Source organism: Pseudopodoces humilis, chromosome 19, assembly GCF_049639895.1.
Source record: "Pseudopodoces humilis isolate 2021_Gansu_Grassland_sample_001 chromosome 19, ASM4963989v1, whole genome shotgun sequence".
Classification (NCBI taxonomy): Eukaryota; Metazoa; Chordata; class Aves; order Passeriformes; family Paridae; genus Pseudopodoces; species Pseudopodoces humilis.
Window position 1 is genome coordinate 4,285,233 of NC_142218.1, and position 27,619 is coordinate 4,312,851.

General features: G+C 52.3%; 2 protein-coding genes across 7 annotated transcripts; both read right to left on the reverse strand.

Moving 5' to 3' along the window:
* Positions 1-324: 324 nt before the first annotated feature.
* SGK2 (serum/glucocorticoid regulated kinase 2) lies at positions 325-18,977 on the reverse strand. Of its 6 annotated transcripts, none has more exons than XM_014254242.2 (16): positions 18,742-18,977; positions 17,342-17,478; positions 14,851-15,002; positions 9,752-9,821; positions 8,474-8,531; positions 7,976-8,025; positions 7,329-7,386; positions 6,668-6,751; positions 6,231-6,362; positions 5,294-5,406; positions 4,782-4,818; positions 4,129-4,215; positions 2,771-2,866; positions 2,344-2,499; positions 1,877-1,966; positions 325-1,674 (listed from the first exon to the last, which is right to left on the reverse strand). In XM_014254242.2, the coding sequence occupies exons 3-16, from the start codon at positions 14,900-14,902 to the stop codon at positions 1,519-1,521; spliced, it is 1,239 nt and encodes a 412-aa protein (XP_014109717.2). In that variant the 5' UTR covers positions 14,903-15,002; positions 17,342-17,478; positions 18,742-18,977; the 3' UTR covers positions 325-1,518. The 6 variants fall into 6 exon arrangements, with proteins under 6 accessions (XP_014109717.2, XP_014109715.2, XP_014109716.2 ...); XM_014254240.2 differs by having other exon boundaries at positions 17,342-18,449; XM_014254241.2 differs by lacking the exon at positions 17,342-17,478.
* A 3,714-nt stretch (positions 18,978-22,691) lies between these two features.
* On the reverse strand, positions 22,692-26,394 carry SLC32A1 (solute carrier family 32 member 1). Its single transcript, XM_005524644.2, has 2 exons — positions 25,635-26,394; positions 22,692-24,874 (listed from the first exon to the last, which is right to left on the reverse strand). The coding sequence occupies exons 1-2, from the start codon at positions 26,004-26,006 to the stop codon at positions 23,687-23,689; spliced, it is 1,560 nt and encodes a 519-aa protein (XP_005524701.2). The 5' UTR covers positions 26,007-26,394; the 3' UTR covers positions 22,692-23,686.
* Positions 26,395-27,619: the final 1,225 nt, after the last annotated feature.

A 27,619-nucleotide genomic window follows, 5' to 3' on the forward strand; every position in this document is an offset into this window, starting at 1 on the left:
GACAACTGCACGTTCGTCCCTGTGAGGGGGGGGGGGGCAGGCCGTGGCTCAGAGTGCCCACAGAAGCTGTGGCTGCCCCTGGATCCATGGAAGGGTCCAAGGCCAGGATGGATGGGGATTGGAGCAAACTGGGAGAGTAGAAGGGATCCTCACCCATAACGTTTAAGATCCTCAACCCTTCCATGATTCTGTGATCATCTTAAATGAGGGAATTCCTCTTTAATTTAAACGCAGCAGTGTTAGTGACTCTGCATGCAGCGTCATGCTCTCAGGCCCAGCACAAACACCCTCCTTCCACTCAACCAGGACAATCAGAGAAGCACATCAGTGTTTACAACTTTAATATAAACCACGTCATACTTCCAATGACTTCAGCATGTACAAGATAGAGCCTGATTAAAAAATAACCAAAACACGGTTGTACCAGCGCAAGGTTCCCCACAGCATGAGCATCACACAACTTTTAGGCAGCCCCTTGTTTATCCCCGTGTTGCTCTGAGCCCCCTGTCCTCCCCACAGCAACAGCACACAACAGCTTAAAAAAAATATGTGGGAAGTGACATTCAATGAATACACCAGCACTTAAATTAAGGCAGAATAAATAACTGTTCCACATCAGTGATGGGCATTTTCAGGTGAGTGCTGGAGCCTGGTCAGCACTCGCTGTTCACTGCCCTGTGCTCATCACAGTAAGTGCTGGTGTGCCTGAGGCAAGTCAAGCACACACTGTGAAAGCACCCCCCAACCCCAAGCAGAGGCCAGCTATAAAGTTATTTCCATTTTTTCCAAGCAACTCAGCTCCCTTCCCCAGCCCCTTTTTGATCTGGGATTTTCCTCATACACATTTGCTCCTCTGTCACAGCCTCATTGTGGCTTCAGTAGCATCCCAATCCTGGACCAGACAGATGATCATCTCACGTTGAGGCAGATCAGGCTGGCATGAAAGACCACAGTGCAGTTCAGGATTTACAGATCTGCAGATGCCTTTGGAGCAATAAATGATCAACAGTTTTTTACTCAGCCCAGGATGAGCAGCTTGAGTTGACAGAGTTCACCTAAAGGAAGGAAGCCACTGTTCATGGTGATATGAAGAGTTTCCTTTCCTGTTGAGGGCTTGGGAAAGACATTGGACATAGCTGACCATAGTTTCACAAAAAAAAAAAAAAATTAAAAAAGTGTCCAGTTACAGGGACATGGCTGTTGATGTGAATAATGGCACATGCCTCAACCATAGATACAGCCACAGAGTGAATGCAATTCTGCCAAGCAGCACAAGACACTCGGGGAAAATCATAGTCAGTGTCCCACTTTCCCTGGCAGGAAAATATTCATTTAGGGAGAAAATCCACCAAACAGCAAAAATTAAGATCTGTGTTCCATCCCAGCCAGTTAGTGTGTTAGTGCCAATTTCCTTAAACCATGAGCAAAGGATAGTACCAATCCTCTCAAAAGGAAAAACAAAACAAAAACATAAAACCCATTCATTTAAAATATGGCTTCACAAAGCCGTTATAAAACTTAAATGTCCTCTTCAGTTGGTGCATATGAAAATCCTAAAAATGCATCTGAGGCACTGGAGCTGCTGGCTGCTAGCTCAGGTGTGCGGGTGATGGAGGCAGAGATGGCTTCTTGGGTGAACTCAGGATCAAAGTGTCGCAGATCAGCTGGGCCAGCCTAACCAAGGAGCAGAGACACAATCGTTGGGTGAGCAGACCCAAACCAGACCCTTGTGTTCAGGCAGTCCAACACAGCTGCTCTTCCAAAAGAGCCACCACCTGCATCCACAGGTCCCAACCCACCCCTCAGAATCCTCAGTGTCACCATGAGGCATCTGGAGAGAATCCCTTGTGTAAAACAGACAGAATTACCCACTTACCACATTGGGGTTGAATGGAGGAGTAATCCTCTTGTGATATAAATCATCCCAGTTTATTGGGCTGAAGAATACGTGGTTCTTTATTTCAAGCTGTACAGAAAGCAGGAAGGAAAAGTCAGTCTTCTGCCAACCCTCCTTTTCCAGCACCTGATCTGACAGCTCTAAGTGGCTGAAGAAAGACTTGAAGTTACCACATACCCATATCCACAAATCCTTAATACACTGGGGTCCTAGTCCAGGAATGCCCTGAAGGGAAATGACCCATCACACACTGGTGTCCTTAGCTGGCCCCCACCCCTCTCCCTTTGGAAATCCAAGTCAACCCCATGTATCCCTTGTAGGAGGCTGAAGGGACAGACTGTGTGGGAAGGTTTTTTCCAAGGCAGTGCTGTTATGAAAGAAATGCTCAGAATAGAAATTTTCCTCTCCATCCTCCCTCCCTCCTGCTCATAGTGAAGGCCACCTACAAAGTCTGTTTTGGCACCCAGCCTCCTCTTCTGGTCCTTGTGGAGAAGTCCCTGAAGGATGTCACAAGCTGCCACAGTTTTGGTTCCTTGGATCTGTAGTGGCTTGTGCAGAATGTTGTCATACATCTGAGACACATCCCGGCTGTAAAAAGGAGGCTAATTTGAAAGAGAGGAGAAGCAGCCAGGTAAAACATGAGCTACCCAAAGGAGTGACACATTGCAGGTCAAAACAGGTCCTGCAGTGAGTAAATGAGGGAGACCTGCCACACCTCTCATCAAAAGGGCAGTGGTAGGGTTGAACCAGATCATTAATTCAGGATTTAGTTGTTTATCAAGTACCTTGTGAGCACCAGATCAACCTCACACCACAGCTTTTGCAAATAAAATTTCCACAACGTAAAGGAAACGGGTCCATTTCCAAACTTACCAGTCCAAAGAGCATTTCATAGAGGACAGCTCCTAGGCACCACCAGTCTACTGTCCTGTCATAGGGCTGCTTCTTTAGCACCTCAGGAGCCAGGTACTGAGAAGTCAGAAGGAAATATTAGAGTCAGATTATAAAGGAAGGGCTTTGCCCTTCTTAGTCCCAAACCTGTCTGCAGCTCAACTTGAGCAAATGCATTAAGAATAACACAGATGCTTTTTGTAGTATTATCTAATAAATTCTTCACTTGCTTTGGAGCAATGGGGTTGAGAGACACCTACCAGAGCCCTCAGTGTCCTTCCAAGCTACGGGAGGTTCTCTTCCTCAAGAGGACTTCTACAAGCATTTGCTGCCTGCCACAATTCAGCCAGCAATCCTGTCCCACTATGACATATCACACCTCTAAAAGCTCCTGTGCAGTTTTCAGCCCCAGTAAGTCTGTCCAAAGCAGCAAAGCTACCAAGAGCCACCATCAAGGAGCAACAGGCAAGAATTTGAGCAGGCTGCAGAACAGTTTCCCACAGAATTACCTCTGTGTACTATCAGGCTGTAACTAGAATGAGAAAGCACCAACACACACCAAAACTAGACAACAAAGCTCAAACACTCCTGCTTGCTTCATGCTGTGCTATTGCATAAGTGACACCTCACTGAAAAAGGAGGGGAATTCCTGCCCACTTCTGCTGAGCTTGAATGCTGAAAGATGTTGTATTTACAGACCATTTGTCAGGCTGCCTGGGGAAAGCAGTGGGACAGGGATATTACCTAGGCTGAAGTGCTACCAAAATCCCCAGGCTCAGTAAGAAGCTAGCAAAAAAGCCTCCAAGAAGCCAGACTGGAAATAGGTTTTCCCAAAACCCAGCTGGAGTACATTGGAGGAAAGGCATTTCCTCCCCTCTGAGTGGTGTTCACATTCCAGAGGAGAGCCTGGTCCCCTCCTCTGTGCAGGGCATTCTGCAGCTCCTGCATGCACCAAGGACACACAGGAGAGCACAGCAAGGTCCTGTGCATGCCAGTACCAGCAGGCTCCTTGTTCTTGTCCTCTGGGGTCTCAGAGCAGGCAAACATCCTGCTCCCAGGGACAAGGTTGTCTCCACCTCCACAGCTATTTTCACAAGCTTGGCCATTTCTAAGTGCAGGATCCCCTGGATCAAGGTCATTAATACTTCAGAATTACTGTGTTGTTACAGGTAAAGCTGTCTGCTGGATAGAGAAGGCCTTATCTGAATTCCAGCTTCAGGCTGACAACCTCAGAGAGCCTATAACTTTTTGAGGTGTCACATAAGCCCAAGACCCAGAGCACCATGTATCTGAAGGTTTCCAGCCCTCAGGTCAGAGCAAATCCCCAGCACATGCAGTACCTCAGGAGTGCCACAAAAGGTAGAAGTTGTCTCCTCTTGCTCCATTCCTTCTTTGCAGAGTCCAAAGTCTGTCAATACTATGTGTCCCTAAAGCAAAGACAAATTTAACTTGACCCACTCTTTCTGGAGACAAAACAGGATCTCCAAAGATTTTCCTAAACATTAATTCTCACATGGGTTATGTTCCCCATTGGTGATCTGCTTCCCCTCCCTCCCCTTATGTTCATTCTATAATACAGGGACTGGAGCCTGTAGAAAAAATGAAGTCTAGATTTCTTATTTTTTTTTTTTATCTGTCTGCAGCTAGACAGCCATGAAAGAGATCCAGTACTCCTGTGATTTTCTGCTGCTTTATCCCAGAGCCAATTTACAAAACAGTCACCACCAGAGCTGCAGCAGTGACTGTCTCTTCATCCCTCTGATTCCTGCCCACAGATCAGGTCCCAGCTTCTGGGAATGAGCCAAGGGCCCCAAAACCATGCAGTTCTCCAGAGGGCAAACCCACTCATCCCTCCAGGATCTGCACACAAGTGCAGTGGGGCAGACAGACTAAATCCATGCCATGGTGTCAGCTGTAGTCCAGCTTGCAAGCCCTCTGCTTGTGGTCTTTTTTTTTAAAGCCATCAGAAAGACAGCCCAAGCCGTGAATATACCTGGCAATCCAGGAGGATGTTCTCAGGCTTTAAGTCCCTGCAAGACAAAGTGCTGTTTGAGCACATTTGGCCAGATATTTAGAAAACATGTATCTGAAACAGCATCAGCTAAGAACAGGGGCTTACAAGGTCTCCCAATCCAGATCATCAAGATCTTCCCAAATTGCAGACTCCCACCAGTATACATACAGGCAAACATAAATAGGCTGCTTTTACACAGGATCAGGTGTTAGCCTGCATTTCCATGCATAAATTGTTACTTGAGAGAGGATTACTTACTTATTGAGCCAGGTTTATTTTATATCTTTAACTCTCAGACAGATCCTGGGAAGGGGGAAGAATGGTTCATTGTCTGTCAGGTCCTCTCTTGCAGGGGAAAGTGCCAGCAGCAGCCTTGTCTGGGGTAGGACATTCCTCAGCTACCCCAGTCCTGCATTTCACTTCCCTGGTGAATCCCTTTCCCTCCCAACTCTGCACCCCCTGTCTGGGCAGGCTTGCTGCCCCTGCCTAACCTGTAGATGATGTTTAGGGAATGCAGATATCCAATGGCACTGGCAACTTCTGCAGCGTAGAATCGGGCCCGGGGCTCACGGAAACAGCGCTCCCTTTGCAGGTGGAAGAAGAGCTATGGGAGGGTGAGAGAGTTGTTCATGCCTTTAAATAAATGAAGGCTAATCTGGAGCAAGGCTGAAAGCCAGCTATATAAGTGAAAAGTGATTTGTAGCAGGTAGCAGATGAACAGCATGAAATAAGCCCAAGCCAAGTGAATTTACACAATCCAAACACCTTTCTAGAAACTGCTTCATTTCTCCTCCTCATCATTCACAAATATTAATTAATTCACAAATGCTCCCATCATCTGCTGACCTGATTAAGCTCCTATTTTACTACAACCCACAGGCAGATTACAGTGGTAGTACAGCCATGAGAAGTGGTACATGCAGAAAGCTGAACATGTAAAGGTCCCCAACATGAACTTGATTTGAGCAAAATATCCTCCTTAACAATATCTCTCAGCCAGTTTCAGCTAGCACAGAAAGACAGCTGAGAAAGGTAAACTTCCACTGGACAGAAAAAGTCTAGAAAGTTGCAATGGCATCACCCCTAAGCACTAGACATGGATTCAGAGCCGGCCCACAAGGGGCTTTCTCTAAAGCTCACCTACACAAGTATTTCCCATATTCTCCATAGCATTTTGAGATGACTCAATATTCCTTTTCTCAGAATTTTTACTTTGGGAGTCATCTGGCTCAGGTCATAGCCAGCAAGATCTTGACTCAATTTACAGGTGAGGTATCCTGCCAGGTATTCCTGGCTGCTTCTTGCCAGCAGTCAGAACAACATTATCACTCAACATCATCATCTTCTGACAAGAAATAGCTTTAAATAAAGCAGCATATTTGTGAAGGACCAAAAAGGGATTAAACCAAAGCCTGTAAGTGCACTCACCTCTCCTCCATTTACATAGTCAAGCACAAAGTAAAGCTTCTCCGAGGTCTGGAAGGAGTAGTGGAGTCCCACAAGGAAGGGGTGCTTGACATTTTTCAGGAGCACATTGCGTTCTGCCATGATGTGGTTTTGCTATCAAAAAGCAGACAAGGCATTAAGGTTTCAGGTAAGGATCCAGCCCAGCCTGCCCTAAGAGCTCACTGCTGCTTTCAAAACAGGTGGAAGCTGGGAACCCACAAGGGTCATTTCCAGCCCCAAAAAGAGAACCTCTCCCTCCTAGCTGACCTAATTAATCTCTTCTTTTGTTCTCATGGCACAGGCAAATCCATGTTTAACACGTGAACTCCCTACCTGAATGCCAGGTACCCCCATTGCACTACCCAGAGAGCCCATACACTGACCACAGTTTCCAGAATAGCCCAGGAGAGCACACATACCTCCTTTTTCTTGAGGATGGTTTTCTTATGCAGGACTTTCACTGCATAAAAAGTCCCGTCACACTTGCGTTTGGCCAGGAGAACCTGCAACAGAAGGTCCTGCTCACAGCTGTCTCACCTTGGTCAGTGTTTCCTCATTAGCTCAACACTCTTGTAAGTGATTATTCACAGAAAAGTACTTCAGAGGGACAGGTGCAGGGTTTTAAAGACCAAGCTCCAGCCCTCTCAATTCCCAGCACTTCTTCATTGCCAGAAGAAAAGCACTCAATATCTCCACATATATTTCCTAGACACCCAATAGAAAATCATTTTGGAGCATTTCAGGTCAGTCCCATTTAAAGTGAATCCTGGTTGTCTCCAAGCTTTCTCTGGAGATCTTTTGCTGGAAAAGTTCAAAACTAACTTCAAATCAAGCTCTTAGCATCACCACCCTGAGCATAAAACACCTCACTCCTCAGTCCTTAGAGAGGTTGAAGAACCTTAAAATTAGAATGTACTACTTATAACAGTATTTCAGGATTTATTTAATCTCAGTCCCACTCAGGCCAAACACCTCAGGAGAGGGGCAAGCAAAGGACACAGCCAGAAGCTCCTTCACCAACAATTTTTCATTCCAAGCTGCCTCCAAACAGTTGCAGCCCACCTGCACAAGCCCACTTACTTTTCCAAAGCTTCCTTTGCCAATAACCTTCAGGAAGTCAAAGTCTGTTGGCTTGGCACTGTTGGGCAAGAATAAAACAAGTTAATGTTTCAGGGAGAGAAACATGCAACAGTAACACCACCATCAAAGCAAAGTTCCTGCTTGGAAAAACGAGTGTTTGTGAAAGGGATTAAAGGGCGCTGGCAGGTGACCCTCGCTCCCAGGCAGCTCAGGATTCACACCGTGTGTGTCAGTGCACCCTGCAGAGCATGAGCAGCCCCTCAGCACCCCAAGGGCTGGAGGCAGCAGCAGGGACAGCACCTGTAAGGACAAGGACATGCCTTTACAGGGAACACAGCTTGTCCCTGTTTCTAGAGAAGGATAGTCAGGAAGCCAGCAGTGATGAGGAAGACCTTCCCTTACACCTCTCAAAAGAAAAGGGACAAGGGGCTACAGACATGGCCAGGAGAGGATGATTATAACAAGTACCAGCTACAACTTAAGTCTTGGAAGCTGGTGCATTGCTGACACACATGGTGTTAAAGGGCAAGAAATGTAATTTGTCCAGACTCCTGCAGACACCACCCTGTGACACACAGGGACCATCTGCATCCCCTGCCAGCTCTCTTCACACTCCACACCCTACCTGGCTTTGCTGGCAAACTTACTTGGGGTTAGCAGAAGGTCCAAGGTTGATGTTGTCAGTTGGTGTTGAAGGCTAGAGAAGATAACAAGAATTTTAGTTATAAGGACTATACTGTGGGTTGGGTTTTCTCTTTCTCAACACAGTATCCCTCACACAGAGCCATTGATAAAACACCCATCAGATACTTCAGCAAACATTTAAGGTCACTTTATGCCTTGTGCACACCCAGCACCACAGAGCTACAGCCTCCCTCTTTCCAAAGGCAAGGGGCTACATACACACATGCTCTTCCTCCTCTTCCCATTCCCTAGGAATCTTACCCTCCCCAGACTCTGGGAACATCATGCCTTGTCCAAAAGGGCCTCTCTGTTTTTCTCCACCCAGCATCACTCACAGGACAGGGCAGCAGTAAGACTCCCAGCAGGCTAACACAGACTCTCTCTCCTTGTTTTTCATCTAAAGGCACCAGCCCCCTTTGTCCCAAAGGTGAGGATTTGCTTGTTCAGAGCCATGCTCTCACCTGGCTGCTTTTGTCTGGGCTCCGGGAACGATCCATTAAAAACACAACTCGCTCAGCACTTGGAAAAGAAGAAGAAGGCAGTGTTGAATACAAAATCCGAGAGAGATTTCACAACACAGCTTCACAACACTAACTTGGCAGGGAGAAGTGCAAACCCCAGTGTGTGCACCCCTTCCATCACAGGGGAGCTCAGCTGAGCTCCCCAGCACTGCTATCCCCAAAGGATGGGATGCCCACACCCTGGGGGAGGCAGGGAGCAGCATGTGCTGACAGGAGATCAGGGAAACAGGAGTTCTGGGTGAACAAGTATATGTAATATCTAATATTGGCCCCTGACTTGCAATAGCACAGGCTGCACAAGCACATGAGGAACAGCACAGCCCCAGCAGCGACACAGCACCAGGCCAGGTGAAGTCACATCTCTCCTGGCCATGGCCAGACCCCTCTCAAGGCAGATGCAGCCCCCTCCCCACTGCACAGGGAAGCTGCAGCCCAATGAGTATCCTCACAAGGCAGCCAGGAGAGTCCAGCTAGGTTCAACCACCATGGTCCATGGGGCTGGCAGCAGCCAGAGGCTGCTCCCTAGGCCAGGTCAGACAAGGGCAGCTTGGGGTTGTTGGCATTGCAGGGAAGAGGAGCTGCCACGGCAGGCTCAGTGAGCAGAGGCATTAAAGACCTCTTGCCTGCCCAGTGCAGCTTTTGCTGGGGCTAGAGAAGCCAGACTTGAACACTTGTTGTTTCACATCCATCCTGCCTCAGCATCACTGGGGGTGGGTGACCCTTGCCTCAGGGATTCCTCCCTTTGGTTTTAAGGGTTCCCCTACACTCTTTGCAAAAGCCAGAATTAAGAAGATAACACGAACAAAGCATCTCTGCTCCCTTCTCCCCTACCCCAGAGAGCTGAGACTCCCCCTTAGCCCCACCACACTCTCATACACCACATCAAGGCTCTGAAGGCTCTCATCCCCACAGCCACCCTCTGCCTTACCCCTCCCAAAAAGGGAGCCCAAAGACCCCACCAGCCTCCCCACATCTCACCTGTGGGTGCTGCCACTGTCTGCCCCCACACACCACCAGGCACAGACCCCCAGCCATCCCAAAGAAACCCCTCCTGCGCAGCCAGGCTGAGCACGGCAGCAGCGGATACTGGCGGCTGTGTCAGGGACTGCCCACATCTGCCCGGTGCCAGCCAGCTCCATCCACCACCCAGCCAGCACAGGGCCTACCGGGCTGAGCTGTTAAAGGGCTCCCATCCCACTGGGAGGGTTTCATACTCACTACGAGCAGAGCCTGGAGCCAGAGGCCTTGATGGTTTGTTCTATCCTCTCCCGGCCGTGCTTGATGAGTTCTGTGAGGAAAGTTGGAGCACCGAAGCCGATTAGCTGGCAGCGTGATCACAAGTGCACAGAGGCACATTTGTTCTTCACTGACCTTGCTCTTCTCTCCACAGCCACCCTCCTCCCCCTTCCACTCACATACCAAAATAACCAGGAAATTATAGGAACCAGGACATCTTCCCTCCCAGCCTCACCAGGAGCCCTCAATAGCTCACAGGACAGGGATGAGTGCCACAAAACAGACACCCTTTCTGGTGGCCGAGGGGACTCAGGCTAAAGCACCACTGTCAAACCTTCCCAAGGCACCCCTGTGCCCCCAGGGGGGACAAGGAGAGTGTTTACAAGGATGAGGTTGTACTGGGATACGTCACACACTTGGCACATCCACTGTCCCTTTCATTCAGGACTCTGTGAGTAATTAGGGACGTGAATGAAACCTTTCAGGCCCTGCAGGAGGTAAGCCAGCACACACACATCACAGGAGTGACTTGCCCAAGGACACACAGCCAGTGCCAGAAGCTGGGATTCCCGCCATGGAGCATCCCTGCTGCTCAGCTGTGCAGGCAGTTGCCACCACTCATCATCATCACCTCTCCCTTCACAGAGAGGAAGCCCTGGGCCTGCTCCCTGCTGCACAGGATGAGCCAGAGGGAAGCCCAAGGAGCGCAGCCTGTACAGAGGAGTTCCTTGTTTTGCTTAGGAGTAGACACCAAAATCACTTCAAGAGTCAGCTTCACTCCGCAGTTCTGCCACCAAAGGGAAAGCAAGAATCAAAACATTCACAGAAACATGTGTCTCCCTCTCCATCAAAACAGAAGGGGCTTTACAGACACAAGCAACCTGTCACCCTAGAACAGCTCTTCTCCAGACCAAGGAATGGACAACAACTGCCAGAGCCCATCTCCCTGGGCAAGGATTTTGTAGGACAATGAATTTTGAGGCAAACAAGCCCATAACAGAGTCCTTCCTGCATGGTTCTCTGGATCTGCCAGGCAGAGGGTCCTGAGAGCCCCTGAACTGGCCCCACCAGCAGATCTGGGATTTGGGGGCAGCTCTGATGAACAGCCAAAAAACTGAGCTGTTTAGAGTTTCTGAATGGATAAGAAAGGCAGAGCAGGAATTTAAAGCAAAGCCCACAACCCATGCAGAGGGAGAACTTACAACATCAGGCTGGTCTGGGCCCCTGACCTTGTTCATACTTTACCCTGCAGCAAGTCCAAGATCCTGTCCCAGCTGGCACCCACCAGCAGGGACAGCGCACAGGCAGCACCCAGACAGATCAAGCCCCATCTCCTCCCACTGGGCATAGTCCTTTCCCTGACAGCCTGGCTCTCCCTGGCTCGCTGAGGTCTGCTGAAGGTCATCCCACACCTACCTCAGGGTTGCTGGACAGGCTGGGCAGATACCATGGCCACAGCAGAAGGACATTGCTGCTGCTGTCTCTGAGCAGACAGCACTCACTGAAGGACCCAGGCCTGGGAGGAGGTTGGCACAGGACACACAGGTGTGTGTGGACAAACCCCAAGCTGCATAAGGCAGCAGTAGGGAGAGGAGTGAAGGTTCCCACCCCTGCTCAGGAACCTCTTGCCAGAGGACCCCAGCCTAACACCTCAGTCCTGCTCACTGCCTGCAGCTCCATCAGCTGATACAGCCCATTTCCTCCAAATCTGAAACCCCACAAGCTTGGGTTTGGCCTCAGTTTGCCAGCCCCTGTTCTGATCCCTGACGTGGGGGAAATAATGACTCAGGCACAGATGGAAATATCACAGCTTGGGCATCTTGGAGAGCACACGAGCAAGCCATGGAAACACATCCACATGCCTTGGAGGTATTTACCAGCAGCACGGGATACAGGGCAAGTTCCCAACGAGCTCCAAGGGGCTTGAATAAGCCTGTTTTAGCAACCTGCTGCTAGGCAGGAGCCCCTTCCAGCCTGGCAGCCCATTCTTGCCTCCCTCCACCAGCCCTGTTCTTCCCCACTGCCTCTTTGCTGGAAGTGAAGCCACTCAACAAGTCCCTGTTGACCAAGGGCAGCCTTTTCCAGCACAGCTTTTTCATTAAAAGGACTTGCTCTGAGGTTAAAGTCTCTGGCACTGAAGTACCATACCCATTTTTAGGATGTGTAAAGCCCCATCCCACATCACTTTCTTTTCAGGTTCAGAGCCACCTTCCCCAGCCCAACTCTTCCTTCCAAACCAGGTTGTTTTGTGGTTTAAATCTCACAAGCAGTCAAGCAGGCTTTTCCTTATCACTAACAAACCCTACTCCCCCTAAAGCACCAAGATTTCCTGAGCGCACACACTGAACAACAGAACCAGAACTAGGTCACGAAGATACGCTGGAATCCTTGGTTATCCATGCCCGGCTGCATCCCTCCTTGCGCCTGCTGGTGCAGCACGGATGCTCCAGGCACGGCCACGGCCACAGAGAGCATCAGCAAGCAAGTCTAGGAGTTCCCCAATATAACGTGACTATTACACATCAGGAACACAAACCCCTGCACCCCACTGCCCCCTCCTCAAAGACCATCTCACCCCAACTCCCGGCCACAGGCACCCCCAGGCAGGAAGTACCCGCTCACACAACAGAAAGCTGCTACTTACAAGTTGGAGCAGTTCCTGCAGCTATATCTCCCCCCACCACACATCCCTCGGTAACATACATTTGCTTCCCAGCACAGCACAAGCAGCTCCCCGTTCCTCGCACAGTTCTGGCAGTGGTGACCCACATTCCCATGCTAGCCCAGCGTTATTTGCTACAAACACATTACTAATGCAACGCGTACCTTGCACGGAGACACAACCTCATAGACTCGTCATCTGCGGGCTGCTCCCACCCTCCTCCCTGATGTCACCGCTCTCGGCAGCCCTCCCTGCCTAACCTACATTGCAAACCCCTCTGAGCCAGTCCCTCATCCCCTCCTGCTCCGGGAAGGGCTGGCTGCCAGCGTGGACAGGCCTGGCAGGGCCGGCACTGGGACAGCAGGCGATGCTCTGGAGGAAGAGTTTGGAGGGGCACCTTGGGCAGCCCACAGCTCTCACCCAGCACAGGGGCTGCTCACAGCCTAAGGGGGAGATGCCCCAGTTTCAGCTCAGAGAGGAGCAGGGAGGGAGGTGGGAAGGAGGATTCCTCCAAACACGTGCTTTTACTGGAGAGAGAAAAAAAGGCTCAAGTTTTCCCCTGCTACAGATCTAAGAGATAGCTGCAAGCTAGTACTGAACTCCACTTTCGTTCCCATTGAGACACTACAGCAAGTCCAGGAAGAGGTCAGGAAAGACTTTAAAGCCCTTCTGCATTTCAGGAAGCTTTTTTATCTACCCTCTGGAGAGCTTCTGGCTTGTCCAATTTTTTCCTGCAGACCCTGTTCTCTACACCCTAGGGACACTACAAAACAGAGCAGGAACCCAGCCAAGCAGCCCTGGTTCAGGGCAAGCTGGAGACAACCAGTCCTGAAAATTTTAGAGAAAAAGCTACATGCAGAACTTAAAGGAAACAGCAGGTGGCTAAAGCTTGAAGCACTTTGCAAAAAAATAATTCCATGAAAACAAGTCATCAAACATACCTGGGAGCACATCTCCCAGAGGCTGAGCCCTGAAGCACGGGAAGCAGTCCACAACTGCCAAGCATGGAGACCTCTCATTCCCCATCCTTCCACCAGCCCACCCTGCCAGGCCAGGAGCCCAATGCTCCTTCCTAAAACCCAGAGGGGAAGAGCTTTGTTTCCTACAGCACCTCATTTAGCCCCTAAACACACCACCCCCAGCTCCTCAGAACAAGTCTACCACCTCTAGTCTCTCACTACAGCACTTTAAAGAGAGCAGGAAAAGCTGACCAGCTGCAAAAGATGAAGAAACATCTGCTAGCTGTATTTTAGAATTTAGGTGGGAGGGGTAGCTTTGGGTGGGAAGGAAGAGGTGCAGGTGGTGGGTAGGAACAAATCACAGCCTGGCAGGCAGCTCAGGTGTTCTGAATTTTTTACAAGTCAGCTGGAAATTTGTCCTCTGTCCAGAGGTTTGGAGGGAGGTCAAAACTGGGACCCTGGAGGGCTGCAGCCAGGGCAGCCAGGCTGGTGCTTTGCAGCACACGGAGAGCCTGGTGATTTGAGAGACCAGAGACTGAGCTCTGAGCAAAAGGAGACCCGGGAGAAGGGCTGATATCTTCTCTCTCTTCATTAAAAATAAAGCAGTCACTTTTTGCTTCTATTGTAGTTTCCTATATAATCTCCCTGCCTGAAGCTGCAGCACCATGAAAGAAGCTTCTAGAGCAATTTCAGTGGTGGATGCAAGGAGGTAAAAGCAGAGCTGTGGGAAGCAGAAGGGCTGGCCACCCTCATGAAGGATGGGTCCTCAGCCTGGACTAGAGCTACCAGAGGGAGATCATCAGGAACATCTCCTTGGTGTCATGTGTAACAAGGGAGGGGAGCTGCATTTTGTTTGTAATATTACCTACTTTCAGGTCAAAACCTGGTTTTTTGCTCAGCCAATATTCTCAAGCTATCAGCATTGACATCTTTTAGAAATAGCTCTTGTTTTTTTTTCTCCAGCTTTGCCTCCACTTGCATTGAAATAGTCAAATTTCAGAAAAATTTCATTAGTTAACTTACATTTTCTAGTCAGTGCTTTCTGCTTTTGTTTCTTTAATGAAAATCTCGGTGTTGTTAACAAAATATACTTGATTTTAATTTCCATGGAAAAAGGTATTTTTAATTAAAAACCTACTTTCCATCAAAAGAGAAAGCAGGAGGATCCTGTAAGGAAAATTGTAACAGCTGAAGTGCATAAAACAGTTAATCTGACGTCATGTAGCGATGGACAAAGTGGTGTTGGGTCAGTTTTGTCCATCCTACCCCCTCTGTGAGGATCACTGACCCTCCAGGGCTGGGTGTGCGAGGCAAAGCTGCCACGTCCCCTCCCAGCCAAGTCCCCTGTGTGTGTCCCACGGGAACCAGGCTCTGCAGCCCAACACTGGCAGGAGACTGGCAGAAAAGCCTTCTCCATGGCCTCAGCATCCCCAGGGCTCAGTGCCACCCAGCAGCATTACCCTTTGTCTTGCCCAGGGCAGTGGAGGAGAGCTCCATCCAGGCCACAAACATAAACCAGCAGAAATAATCTCCTCTCCTTGCAGCTGGGGCAGGAACTCAGCGGCTGGCTCCGGCTGTCCTCGGGAAGCAGCACACACAGATGTTCCTCCGTCTGCAAAGGTGAAGGGCACAGGAGTAAGAGCAGAAACGAGTCCTTGGGTCCAGCACTGGCTGCCAGGCACGGCTCTGGGACATGGGACCAGCTCCTGAACCTCATCTGGGCAGCACCCACCCAGCATCCAGTCTGGTGGAGGTTATTGGGGGGTTCTGCCATCACCCCAGTGACAAAGCACTTTGGGACTGCTGGACAGAAGGAATGGAAGAGAGCTGAGAGGTTTAGCTCCTGTAACACAGAAGAAATTTACCCAAAACCTCTTAAATTCATGTAATTCTGCTGTCAGGAAAGGATCTGCAGTTTAGATGCTTTCGAGGAGCTGAAACCAAATTTACCCTGGCTGTACCCAGGGTGACATCCCTGACACCAGTGGCTCCCTGGCACAGGAGAAAACATCCCCTGGAAGCACAGGGACACATGGCCCACCAGTAAATCCCCAGCTTAGGGCAGGTCCTCACTGGAAATTCAACATCAGACTCCACCAGACACCTGGGGCAGCTGCAAAGGGCTTTGCCTGTGGAGCCCTGTGGCCCTCCCTGGAGAGGTGACCAGGGTGAGCAGCTGTCACCACGATGATGTGAGTGGGACAGGTAGGTGTGAGCAGGGTTAGCCTCCTGCCCTCCCCATGTGTAAGAGGTGAGGCTGTGCCCTTGCCCTGTGCTGTGTGCCCACAGTCTCCCCCTGCAGCAGCTCTTGTTCTTCCCCCATCACTGCCCGTGCCCATGGCAGGACACATTAGTGCCATGCTGAAGGGACTTCTGAGTGTCACACACATCACACAGGCACGTGTCCCTGCAGGTGCCACCAGGTAACCATGCCCCCTTACACCAGCACTGGCCTTGGCCCATTCCCCTGCCCAGAACTCACACACTCCTAAACAAAATTAAACAATTCTGGTGAAGCTGGAGAGCTGCTGATGTCAGCGCTGGGTTTTGCCAGCATTGCCGCTCTTCTGTGTCCTCCAGAGAGCACATCTGTGCCAGGAAAACCTCTGGCTGGACCCGAGTTCAAAGGTGAGGAGCAGCTCTCAGGCAACTTAACCCCTTCTGTGCACACCTCCTGCCTGGACCTGGCCAAGCCATGGGGGGAACAAGCTCTGGCCACAGAGAAGGGTGTTTTCAGCTGCACTGGCACAGCTCAGAGCCTCCAGACATTGCCTATACTTGGAAACATGTTTTTCCTCACAGGAGGCAAGCTGCCTTTCTCTTTCCCAAGCCCTGTAAGGGGTCAAGGGCTGTGTGGTCCTTCTGTGGCTGAATTGGATCCCTCCAGGAAGGACCATCCCAGCAAAGCCACATTCAGCTTCACCAGGACAGGACACACCCAGTGGGGACAACAGATCCAGCCCATTTTCTCTGCACATAGAGAAATAACCTCCCTCCCTCTCTGACAACATTTTATATTCTATTTTACAGGGAAAGATAATCCCAATCTCCCTGTCTACCAACATCCATAACCATAATCATAAAAGTATCACTGAAGTAGAACCACACAGTCCTGAGCAACTGGAATTGCAGGGAAGGTCCTGATAAGGCTAAAACAAATACTTCTCTAGAAAGCACAAGGCAAATCCAATCCATGGATCTGCAGTGAAAGGTGACCTAAAATATTTGGCTACTCAGTTATCTCTGCTGATAGATAGGTAGGAGCTAAGATAGGATGGGATAGGGTGGGATAGGGTGGGGTAGGATAGGATATAGGATATAGGATATAGGATATAGGATATAGGATAGGATAGGATAGGATAGGATAGGATAGGATAGGATAGGATAGGATAGGATAGGATAGGATAGGATAGGATAGGATAGGATAGGATAGGATAGGATAGGACAAGACAGGACAGGACAGGATGTTCTTTAAAATCTCAAAGGCTATTTGTTCCTTTTAGGAGGATTTATGAAAGATTAAATAGATTATTGATGATCATTGCAGCTCTTTAGAAGATTTTTTTTTCCCCTCTACATTTTTCTTTCAGCTTCAAAAAACCAGGGCTCTGCCTGAAGCCTTGCCTTTGATTTTGCCAAGGAATCACACATAAGTGCTGGGATATTTCCCCATGTTTTGGAAAAAGGAGACAAGAGGAGACCACTGGGGATCAGGTTTTTATTCCAAAGGACAGCTAAGGAGGGTTTGAGCAACTCTTGCCACTTTTTGTGCCTCTGTTTCTGTAAATGTGAATGTGGCAGAATATTACTGATCTCTTGTAAAGCCTTTACATCTTCTGAGGAACAAATTCCTGAGGTTATTATTGTCATTAAATTAAGTGGCTGGGGCTTTGTTTTCGCTCCCAAGTGCTTTTCAAGTGTAGGCACAGTCTTAGTGAATAAATACCACACCGTTGGAAGCAGCCTGACTGTAAGTGGCCCCTCCTGGCCAGCCTTGTCCTTGTGGAAGGCTCAATTGTCCTGCTTGCTGTCCCCTCTTCTCTTTCCCAGCAGCACTTCAGAACACATTACAGCCTGGGCTTGAGGGCCTTTAAGAAAAAACAAAAAACAACCACAAACCCAAACAACACAAAGCCCAAAACCTGTTTTTTGGTGTGAATACCTCTTTTCCCCTGCAGCACAGGTCATTGTGACACAGGGCCACCACCCCTAGCTCAAGCCCCGGTGTGCCCAGCCTGGTGGGACAAGGACAGAGAGGCAGTTTCCTGGCTGGATTGAGCAGGGTTTAGCAGCTCAGAAGTGGCTCTGGGAGCTGCACTGCCCAAACCCAGGCCCCTCGCTGCTGGCACAGCACTGGCTCCGTCAGGAGGAGCTGGGGGTGCAGTGTCTGTGGGAATGCCTCCTCTCTGCCTGCTCCATCCCTGAGAGCTGCCAACTCCAGCTCTGCTGCATGGGATCCATGTTCTCAACCCTTTATATCCACGGGAATCAGATGGTGCTGGCACAGCCAGAGGTTGTCTCCAGCAGAGTGGAGACAGTGCAGCCGCACTGGATGCAGCGAGCAGCCCAGTCCAAGCTGGCTCAAGGCATTGCCAGGACCTGTGAGCCCCTGTGCAAGAGCAGCAGAGCTGTCCTGAAACCTGCCAAGCCCAGCTCTGTCCCCTACTCTGGAACTGAGCAGGAACAGCCCTCTCTGTCCTGCCAGAGAGGGGTTTGGGAATGTTCTGTCTGGTTTCTGAGCTTCACCAGGCCTGGCCTCAGAGGCTCTCACAGCCCAGGAGACCACAGCCAACGCAACCTGAAATTTCTGGTGTAAACATCACCCTTCTGCTGCTGGCTGCAAATCCCAGTGGAGCCCCAGGCTCCTTTCCACGTGTGGGTGTCCCAGGAACATGGGGACAGACATGGGGACACAGCTGGTCTCTGCTGATCTGCCAGATTCTGAAATTACCCAGATCAGGAACACTCACGTGTGCTCCTCACAGGAGCTCACCCGGCTGAGCTGATGAGGGGCTGCAAGGACAAGCAGAGTGATGGAAGTTCCTTTGATGAAAGTTTCCTGGGAGAGGCAGAGCTAATGCCAGAAATTTTCCCAACTGGATTGCAGGGGCAGCAAGGAGGCTGCTCGTTTCCTCTCTGGACTTCTCCAGAGCTGGGAAACAACCCCACTGCTGGAACTCAGCCCCCCTCCACTTCAGCTGCTGGCCCTGGGGAGCAGCTCTTCCACAGGCCAGCCAGGTTCCTGGCAGCAAAGTCCTTCACAAAGCCCTCTGCTGCTCCCAAGGAGCTTCAGGAACTCATTAAAAGAGGGGAAAGTCGCAATCATCCCAGAGAAAGCAAATGGCCATTACCTGAGACAGGGCTCCTGGGATCCGGCAGCAGGGCTGGAGGCACTGCCACACTCTCGCTGTGGGAAGCAGCTCGTACCACTCTCCCTCCTGTTGTTTTTATTTTGGCAATGCAGTCTGAAGGTCGAAGAAAAAGTCCGAAGGAGTGGCTTGTGGCAGGCAGTAAATTATTACCGTGGAGCGCTCCCCGAGGGGACCAAGGCACAGGGAGCTGGGGTGGGAGAGGAAAATCCCTCCTTGGGGGATTAGAGGGCAGCTCGCTGGCAGGGAAGTGCAAAGGGTCAGAACAAAGTGCTCTGTTTGCCAGAGGCTGTGCCGGGTCACATGCCGGGTCCCAGCAGAGGTAATGAGGCATGGGTCACCTCCCAAACTCCAGCAAGACCTCCTGACTGTGGACATGACCTGCTGCCAATCCCCCAGCAACCCACAGACCTTGCCAGACAGGAGGGAGCTGGGTGAGAGGGAGCCTTGCCCTCTGGTAGCACTGAGGGACAAGAAATCCAGGGACTTTTACATGTTTGATCTGGGCAGGTGTGACAGTCCTACAAGCTCCCCTCTGCCTCCTGTGTGCCCCCTGCTCTGTGGATCCTGGGCCACTCATACAGGGGAAGAACCACCTGAGAATCCAAGGAAGATCCAGATGGGCACATCAGAACTGAACCCAGAGGAGCACTCTCAGAGCCAAAATCTACTTCCCTCCATGCCCTCCCCAAATTTGCTCCATTCCTATCCCTTCCCCTCTGCTGGAACCCAGCACCAGTGGTCACATATCCCTGTGTGGGGGCCCAAACAGGAGTCTGATGGATGAGTGTGTTGGTGGAGTCACAGGTGGAACCTCCAGCTCCTCACCTGAAACACAAGCTCCAAAGATGTACAAAATTAGTTGATGGAGAACATTGCTGCCACTGTCAAAACAAGCATTTTGTGAAATAGCCTGGAATATGTGATATGGAGTATCCAAACTTCACAAGGACAAGATACCCAGCTGCCACCACAGGCAAGGTCTCTGGCTCCGTGTGTGAGGAGGAGGCAGAGCCATACCTGCCCTCTGCACACAGGGAGTGGGCTCAGCCCTCCCCTCATCCAGCTCCCAGCCATGGTCCTGTTGGGTGGCAAAACTGTGTGGATGCACAGATTTGGTATTAGCCTCATGTCTCAGGAAACGACCCCAAATAGAGGTGCCTATTGTGTTTGAGGAACTGTAAAGACACAGAGAGAAATAAATCCATTCCCTGGTAGTGCAGAGAGGGCCTTTGTTTGTCCGGTTTCCAGAGTGAGAAGGTTTAGAGGATTGTTGCAGCACATGACCAGAAGCACAGACAAAAGCCATTTGGAACACAGATCAGACTTTGCCATTCCCTGGCTTTTCAGAAGATTTCTGTTTTGTTCAAGTTAAACCTGCTGCTATTTTGAGGGATTATTTTCCTCCCTCCAGTGCATCCCTCGCTGTCAGGGCTGCACATTTCCCACAGCACGAAGGCTTCCACCGGCACCAGCACAGCATCAAAATGTCTGCAGCAATGGGCTGCGGGGGCTGCCCGTGTTCCAAGCCCAAGACACAAGTGTTGCACCAACAGCCACGGACAAGTTTAGAGGACAAAACCTCTGCCTGTGGCTCGGCTGGCAGAGCCGGCTCGTTTCGCAAGCTGCTCTCAGGTCAGCCGGCAGGAGCACGGAGGGAAGGTCTGAGCAGAGCTGACAGCGAGACAAAGCCCTTTGGGGCTCGCTGGGAAATCGCTGGCCCCGGCACAGCTGGGAAGTGCGGCGGGGCAGAAGCTGCGGTGCCCGGTCGTGCCCGGGAGCCGCGGGGCACCAGCGCCTCCGGGAGCTCCTCCAGCCGGGGCCATCTCCGCTTGGGGAGCTCAGGGATTTGAGGGCACTCTCTGGTCAAGCCTCCCTGTTCTTCACGCTGGGGGATAGAAGAGAGGATCCCTGACCCCACAAATCCCCTTACAGCCCCAAGTACAGCAGGGGCCACTTCTGCTCTCAAGGGAAAGGGGGAAAAAAATGCTGAATTAAGTTTAAAACCTCTGCAAAATTAAAGCTTTATAAAACGGTTTCTGTCATCATGCACTTTGAACCAGAGAACTTTTGGCCCCAGTAAAGCACGAAGACAAATCTGTGAGCATTCTGTGTCCAGACACAAGTAGCGGGAGAGGGGAGCCAGCTGCCATGCTGCTGCAGCACGGCACAGGATGGCACAGCATGGCACAGCATTGCATGGCTCACCATGGCATGGCATGAGTGCCTTTGCTTCCCTGGAGGGGAACACAGAGACAGAAACTCCCTGAGAGCCCCGTGTGCAAAGCCGATGCAAACCAGAGATGTGCAGTGTATTAACCTGCCCGGCAACCTCAGCTCTCCCCTTATTCCCAGGATCCGAGGGGTTATCTCAGCCCTGCTCAGGGCAGGCACACGGGCTGGATCTCCCCGCACGCTGGCCCCTTATCATGGCCCTGGGGAGAAAGCAGAGCTGGAACAGAGAGCTCAGGGCAGAAATGAGAGCAGCGAGCACCCCTGAAGAGAAGCCCCCCATCCGGGCCGGCTGTCCTCATGGCCGGCGGGTGGATGCAGTGGCTCCGGGCCGGGCACATCCCATGTCCCGGCTCAGGATGGATGCGATGGCTCCGGGCCGGGCACATCCCATGTCCCGGCTCAGGATGGATGCGGTGGCTCGGGCTGGGCACATCCCATGTCCCGGCTCAGGATGGATGCGGTGGCTCCGGGCCGGGCTCGCCGTCGGGCGAGGGCGCTGCTCCGCCGTGGCGGCTCCGGGCCGGCTGCGGGCGGGGAGAGCACGGGCCGGGGGCCGGATGGAGCTGTCGGTGCCTGCGGCAGGGCGGCAATCACGGGTCACCTGCATCGGGGTGGGAGCAGGGGTGATGAGGGTGAGAGCGGTGAGGATGGAGGTAGGGGTGACGGTGAAGAAGATGGGGATGAGCTTGAGAATAGGGTAGGACGCTGCTGGATATCACTAGGAAGGGCGCCGGCATGCAAGGAAATGTGGTTAATCCGGGGCCAGGCGCCCCTCCACGATGCCCCCCACGCTCAGCCACCCCCGGCGCCACACCACCCTGTCCTCGCACGGCACACACCCCACAGCTCCCTGTTCTTTTCTTTCTGAGGTTGCCCAGAAAATCGCCCAAAATGCGTTTTTCCCCAGGAAGGGACATCCCCCGCTCCCGCCCGCAGCCCCTTTCCCAGCTTGTGCCAACACCCCCTCCGGCCCCCGGTACCGCATTGCGGAGCTGCCCGCTCCCACCGGCCCGGGCGGGGGACAGGGGGGACATCCCAGCCCCACCGGGCTTTTGGGGGCAATAATAGGAGCCCCACGGGGGTCTCAGCTGTGCTGTGCTGCGGGAGAGCTGCCTGTGGGTCCCCCCATCCTCATCCTCGCTGTGTAGCGGCAGCGGATGGACAATTAGGTGTAGTGTTTTTTTAAATCGAGGTATTTTCTGTCACACGATTGGAGTGTGGGGCTGACCTCCCCCGCGGTGGCGGCTTTGCTCGCAGGGGGGATCAGCCCGACGCTCCACACCCGTGGGCAGGGTTTGGTGAGTTTAGATCAAGCCAGGGATACACTCAGCCCTTTATTTCGTTGATTTCTCTCCCTTTGTTTGTTTGTGAGGGGATTTTTTTTCCCCTCTTTCACAAGAACAAAAAACACGGGGTGCATCGGCAAACTCCCGTCCCTGGAGTCTGAGCACTACGGGAGAAAGCAAAACTGTGAGGAGGGGGTGAAAGCAGCCCCGCCACCCCCAGCTGTAAGACGGCTGCTTCCCAAAAAATGTGTCCTACCTCTCTCAAACAGCTGAATGCCACCTTCTCTGGAAACCCAGCGCTGCCTCCCCTTAGCCCGAGGATGTGTTGTAGCCCCGATACGGGGAGGATGAACCTCCCTCTGCCCCTGCCCTGCTCCTCCAAGCTCCCCACGAACCAGGCCAGCCTCATCATCTATGTTTTCTCTTTATTGTTCGATATATTTATGTACCACATTATATGTTAAAGATAGATTTTTTTTTTTTCTGATATACATTTTTCATCTTATTTACCACAATGACACCACACGTACATTGGAAACAGCTCCACGGATCTGGTAGATTGCACAGAATGAATTGTGTCGTAGTTTTGTTCCTGTAATCCCGAACGACATCAAATCCAACCATATATTATAATACTTTTTTTTTTTTTTTTTTTTAGCTTTTCATAATTTAGAAATAACAATTGTTAAAACGAAATGAAACATAAGTCACCGAGAAGTGGACTCCAGGGCTGTGATTTCGACCAGAGGCAACACATTTGTATTCGATGGGAAGCGCCATTCCTCGGCGTGGATTCGGATGGAAGAATCAGGCAGTCCTGACATCTACGTGACCACGGCGTAAACATTGCAGCTAAGCGGCATCACCAGTCGTCAGACGCTGCTTGGGCTTGTTGGGCTGGTCGTACAATCTGGGTCTCATCTACATCCATCTCTCAAAGGGTTAAAACAAAGCTCCCTGCTCCCAGCGCCCACTGCGGGTTTCCTTCCTGTCTGTGAGCATAACGACCCAATCCCATGGGATCGGCACCTGTGTTTCAGCTCCTGAAACACAGAATTGCATATCTGTGAGGAGTGTTGAAAACTGTGACTGTTTCCCAACAGGCCGTTTGTGGGGGGCCAAGCTTCAGGCAACGAGTGAGGAGATAGGGGTGGGGCACCAGATAATTTCCTTCAAAAAAATCTAAATAACAAAAAAATAGATTTAAATCTGAGCTTATTTAAAAAGACACCAGGGCGAGCACTTTCATCTCTTCTTACTTTCCTTAGTTTGCAGATTCTATAACATAGAATTTGTTGGATGCACGTAACGAAAATAATGACTCTTTCCATTAAAGGGATGCAGAATTATTTGGCTATGCGGATGTTCGATGCGATTCTTTTCCTGCACCCAACTCTGGCCCCTCCTTAGTCTTCAGCATTGGTTCTGAAAGCCTCTATGAGGCCTTCTAAAGAGTGGATGAACCCAGAGATGCTGCAGATACCACCTATAACGAAAATGGCAACATCAAAGAAGACATGGTGCCACAAGAGCTTCCTCCACAAGAGTTTGAGGTGGAAGAGACTGGGGAGCAGGAAACAGAGCCCTGCGCCTGTGAGGCTCCCAGTAAGACCCATCAAGAGGGCAAAATGGGGGACATAAATAGCCATGAGCAGGGTGAAAACTACCAGGGCACATCTGAGGGTGAGCCCCCAGGATTTGAGCCGCCCGTCACCCCCATAGCAGTTGGGGAAGAAAGCCCTGTTTCCATCTTGGAAAAGGGACCGCTCCAGGACTTCTACAGCTGCAAAGAACGGCAAGGGGTACGAGAGCAAGGCTTTGGCCACCAAGAAAATGTTGACTACTGCCCTAATGGTGGATGGCAAGTTGTCTGTAATGACCTCCTTGGTCTCATCAGCCCAGGTCAGGTAGGCGACCAAGGCAAAGAGTCCCTTAAGGATGCAAGCTGCTATGTGAGTCCAGTTCATCATGCAATGAAACTCCTTGGGGTTCTGCATGTTCCCCTCCAAGGAAGGCAGAAAGATCTGGGAGGTGTAGCTGAAAACAATGATGCCAATGGAGATGGGGAACTTCTTGACATCAATGTAAAACTTGACTTTGTCCCAGGCCCAGTCACGCGCCCTGGAGAGGCAGTAGGCGATCACCAGGATGTTGATGACAAAGTGGGCTAATGTGCAGAGCAAGCTGAACTTGGAGACTGCCTTGAGGTTCTTCAAGAACGCACAAGGCAGGAGCACTGCCGTGGCAATGATGGACCACGACTTCTGGGAGACGGGCAGGTTGGGGAAGCTGTTGTACATCAGGTTCCCACTGACCACCACATAGAGGATGCAGGTCATGACCAGTTCAATGATCTGAGCCACGTTCACAATTCTGCCCCCGAGGGTGGGGAAGCGGGGCGCGCAGCACGCGTTCGCGATGTCCACGTAGGAGTCTCTCACCCTGACTATCTCCCCATCCTCATTCTCTTCGTAAAGACAGGCAATAAGGATTTTCCCAGTGTAGCAGCAAACCACTGCAGCGAAAATTATTAAAAAGAGTCCTAGGTATCCACCGTGAAGGATGGCATAGGGCAGGCCCAGAACAAACATCCCCTAGAAAGAGACAAAATGGAAACCGTGTTGCTGGATCTCCGAGGGGCCCAGTCACGCGCGTGCTCTCTGTGTGCCCACGCACATCACACCCGCGCGGGCGGTCACGCAGTCACGCCACGCAGCCGCGGCCACGCGCGGTGACGCACCCCCCTGTCCCTGTGACGTGCCACCCCCACGGTCACACCCGCACAGTCACTCCCGCGTCAGCGCGCCCCCGAGCACCCGCAACAGGCCAGAGTTTGGTGCCCGGGCTTTGCTCTCTACCCTCGCTGTCCCCAGCCCCTGTCAGTGCGCCAAGACCTCCCCAGCTGGGGACATCTGGAGGGGCCAGACTGGGCCCAGCCCAGTGCAGCCCCACCACCAGCCCAGTCACCCCAGGCCCCTGTCCCTCCCTGCCCGTGACCCCTGCTGGGGCAGCCTGATGGGGTCAGAAGCTGCAGTGTGACAGGGCTGGGGCCTGGGCCCCTCCCTGGCACTGTGCCCTGTTCGTGGGTAAGGAAGGGAAAAGCAGAAAGCCGTGCTGGGGGGTTTTAGCATCCTTTTTTTTTTAAATCCGTTTTCCCTTTTCTTTCCTTTCCCCTGCCCTATTATTCTCCTCTATCTTTCACATATTTTTCTTTTTTCCCCCCTTTTATTCCCTTTTCCCTCTTTTCCCCGAAGCCGGTTTGCCATCAGCCCAGGGCTGCTGGCCGAGACACAGAGCAGGGAACAGGACCGAGATCAGGGAGCGCTGCCCGGTGCCCCGCGGCGATGGCCGTACCTGGATGGCGTTGGTGACGTTCCATCCCGCCTCCCATGCCGTGATCTTGGGCTTGCCCTGCCCGGAGAGCTCGGAGCAGGCCTCCTTGGAGGCGCTGGGCGGCAGGGGCCCTGTGCCGTCCCGCTGGTAGTGGATGTCCCCCTCCAGGGGCGGCTCGCCGCCCTCCTCGCTGCCCTCGGACTTGAGGATGTCCATCTGCAGCCCTTGCCGATGCTCCATGTCCAGGTCGTCGCAGTGGGCGAAGCCCCCCGCCTCCTCATCGGTGGCCGCCTGGAAGCCCATCCTGGCGAACATGCCGCTCATCTTCGCCTGGGATTTGTGCGACACCGAGGTGGCCACGTTGGAGAGCTTGCTGCGGAGAAGGGTGGCCATGGCGGCGGCTCTGGTGACTCCGCGGCTCGCGGACCCTCGGGGATGCAGAGACCCGACGGGGCGGGCAGCCGGCCGGCCGGTGGACGGGACTTGATCGCCCGGCGAGGGGCGGCTGCGGGGAGCTGCTCCGAGCCGCTACCTCCTCGTCCCGGCGCAGTGCGGGCGGCTCCCGACTGGGATGCCCAGGGGCATGACACCGCTGCGGGGGGAGCGGGCCCGCACGCCCCGCCGCCCGCTCCGGCCGCTCCGCCGGGCCCCGCGGCGGGATCGGGGGGCGAGTCGGGCGGGATGGGGGCTGTCAGCAGCCGGCGGATGTCACCAGACGGGCAGAGCAAGCCCCTGGCAGAGCGCGCCGCGTCTCCATCGCAGTGCGCCCACCTCGCGGAGAGAAGAGGAGAGGGGAGAGAATTGCTGCATTTCTGGGGGAGGTACCAGCCTCCCCGGCCAAGCCCAGCCCCCCGCACTCCCCCCCCTCCCCACCCACGCCCGCCGGGCCCCGCCAGCAGCGCCGCAGCCCGGGATCACCCCCCCGCCCGGCTCCGCATCCCTTGCGCCGCGCTCCCTGCCCCGCACCTGCCCCGCACCGGCCCGCAGGCCCCCGGCCGCCAGTCCCTTCCCCACGGAGAAACAAAAGAGCCCCGCTGAAGAGGCGGACGGGTGGCTTTCGACAGGTTCTTAACGGGATTTTCCTCCTCGCACCCCCTTCTTTTTCTTTTCTCTGTCCCCCAAAACGCGCGGCCCCTTCGGAGGCGGGGGCGGCCTGGGAAGCGGCCCCTGGCCAGGGGACACAGCGGTGCGTGGCCACCCGGGCACGGGGAGCGGTGGCCCAGCTGTCTCTAACGATTCCTGCGACCACTGAGCTCCAAAACCGGCGGGACAAGGGCCGCGGATCTCGTTTGGGGCCCGCAGCCGGGTGGCACCGAATCGGCGCCGCAGCGGTACCGCCCGGCCCCAGCGGGGCACCGGCACCGGGGGATGCTCCGTGCACAGCTCTCGGTCCCACCAGCCAACACTGAACTTCTCCTTCCTTTAAACAGAATAGCCATATTTTTGGTTCGTTTCCAAGACCTTATGTTCGTTTGTAAGTTGAAAGCCTTACGATTTTTAATTTATTTTAAATTTTTCCGAGGTGAGCGGCCAACGCAGCCGACAACGGGAAATCCCGGTCCTGTGCTGTGACACAGACGGGTGGAGAGTGGCAGGGGGAGCGATGGCATTCGGGGGCGGTGTGTGGGAAAGCACGTCCCCTCTGCGGCGGGAGAGCCTTTGAATCGTTGTTAAAAAAAAATTATATATATTTATGTTCTTTGAAATGTGGGGGGAGGAATTTCTGTTTCCTTCGCTGTTTTGGAAGGAAAAAAAACCCAAAAAACCAGCATTATTTTACTACAGATGGGAGGAAAAGCCACCACTAAATTATTTCCTAGTATCGCTGTTGAGAGAGCAGGGAAGGAGCTCCCAAGCTGCGGTTGCAGGTGGGATGCGGTACGGAACAGGGGCGGAAAAAAACCCCAATTCCTAGGGAAAAAACCTTAAATAACCTCCTTAAATACCTTTTTATTATTTTCCCCAGCCACAATGCAAAAACAAATTGGGTTCATAGAGGCTGAAGG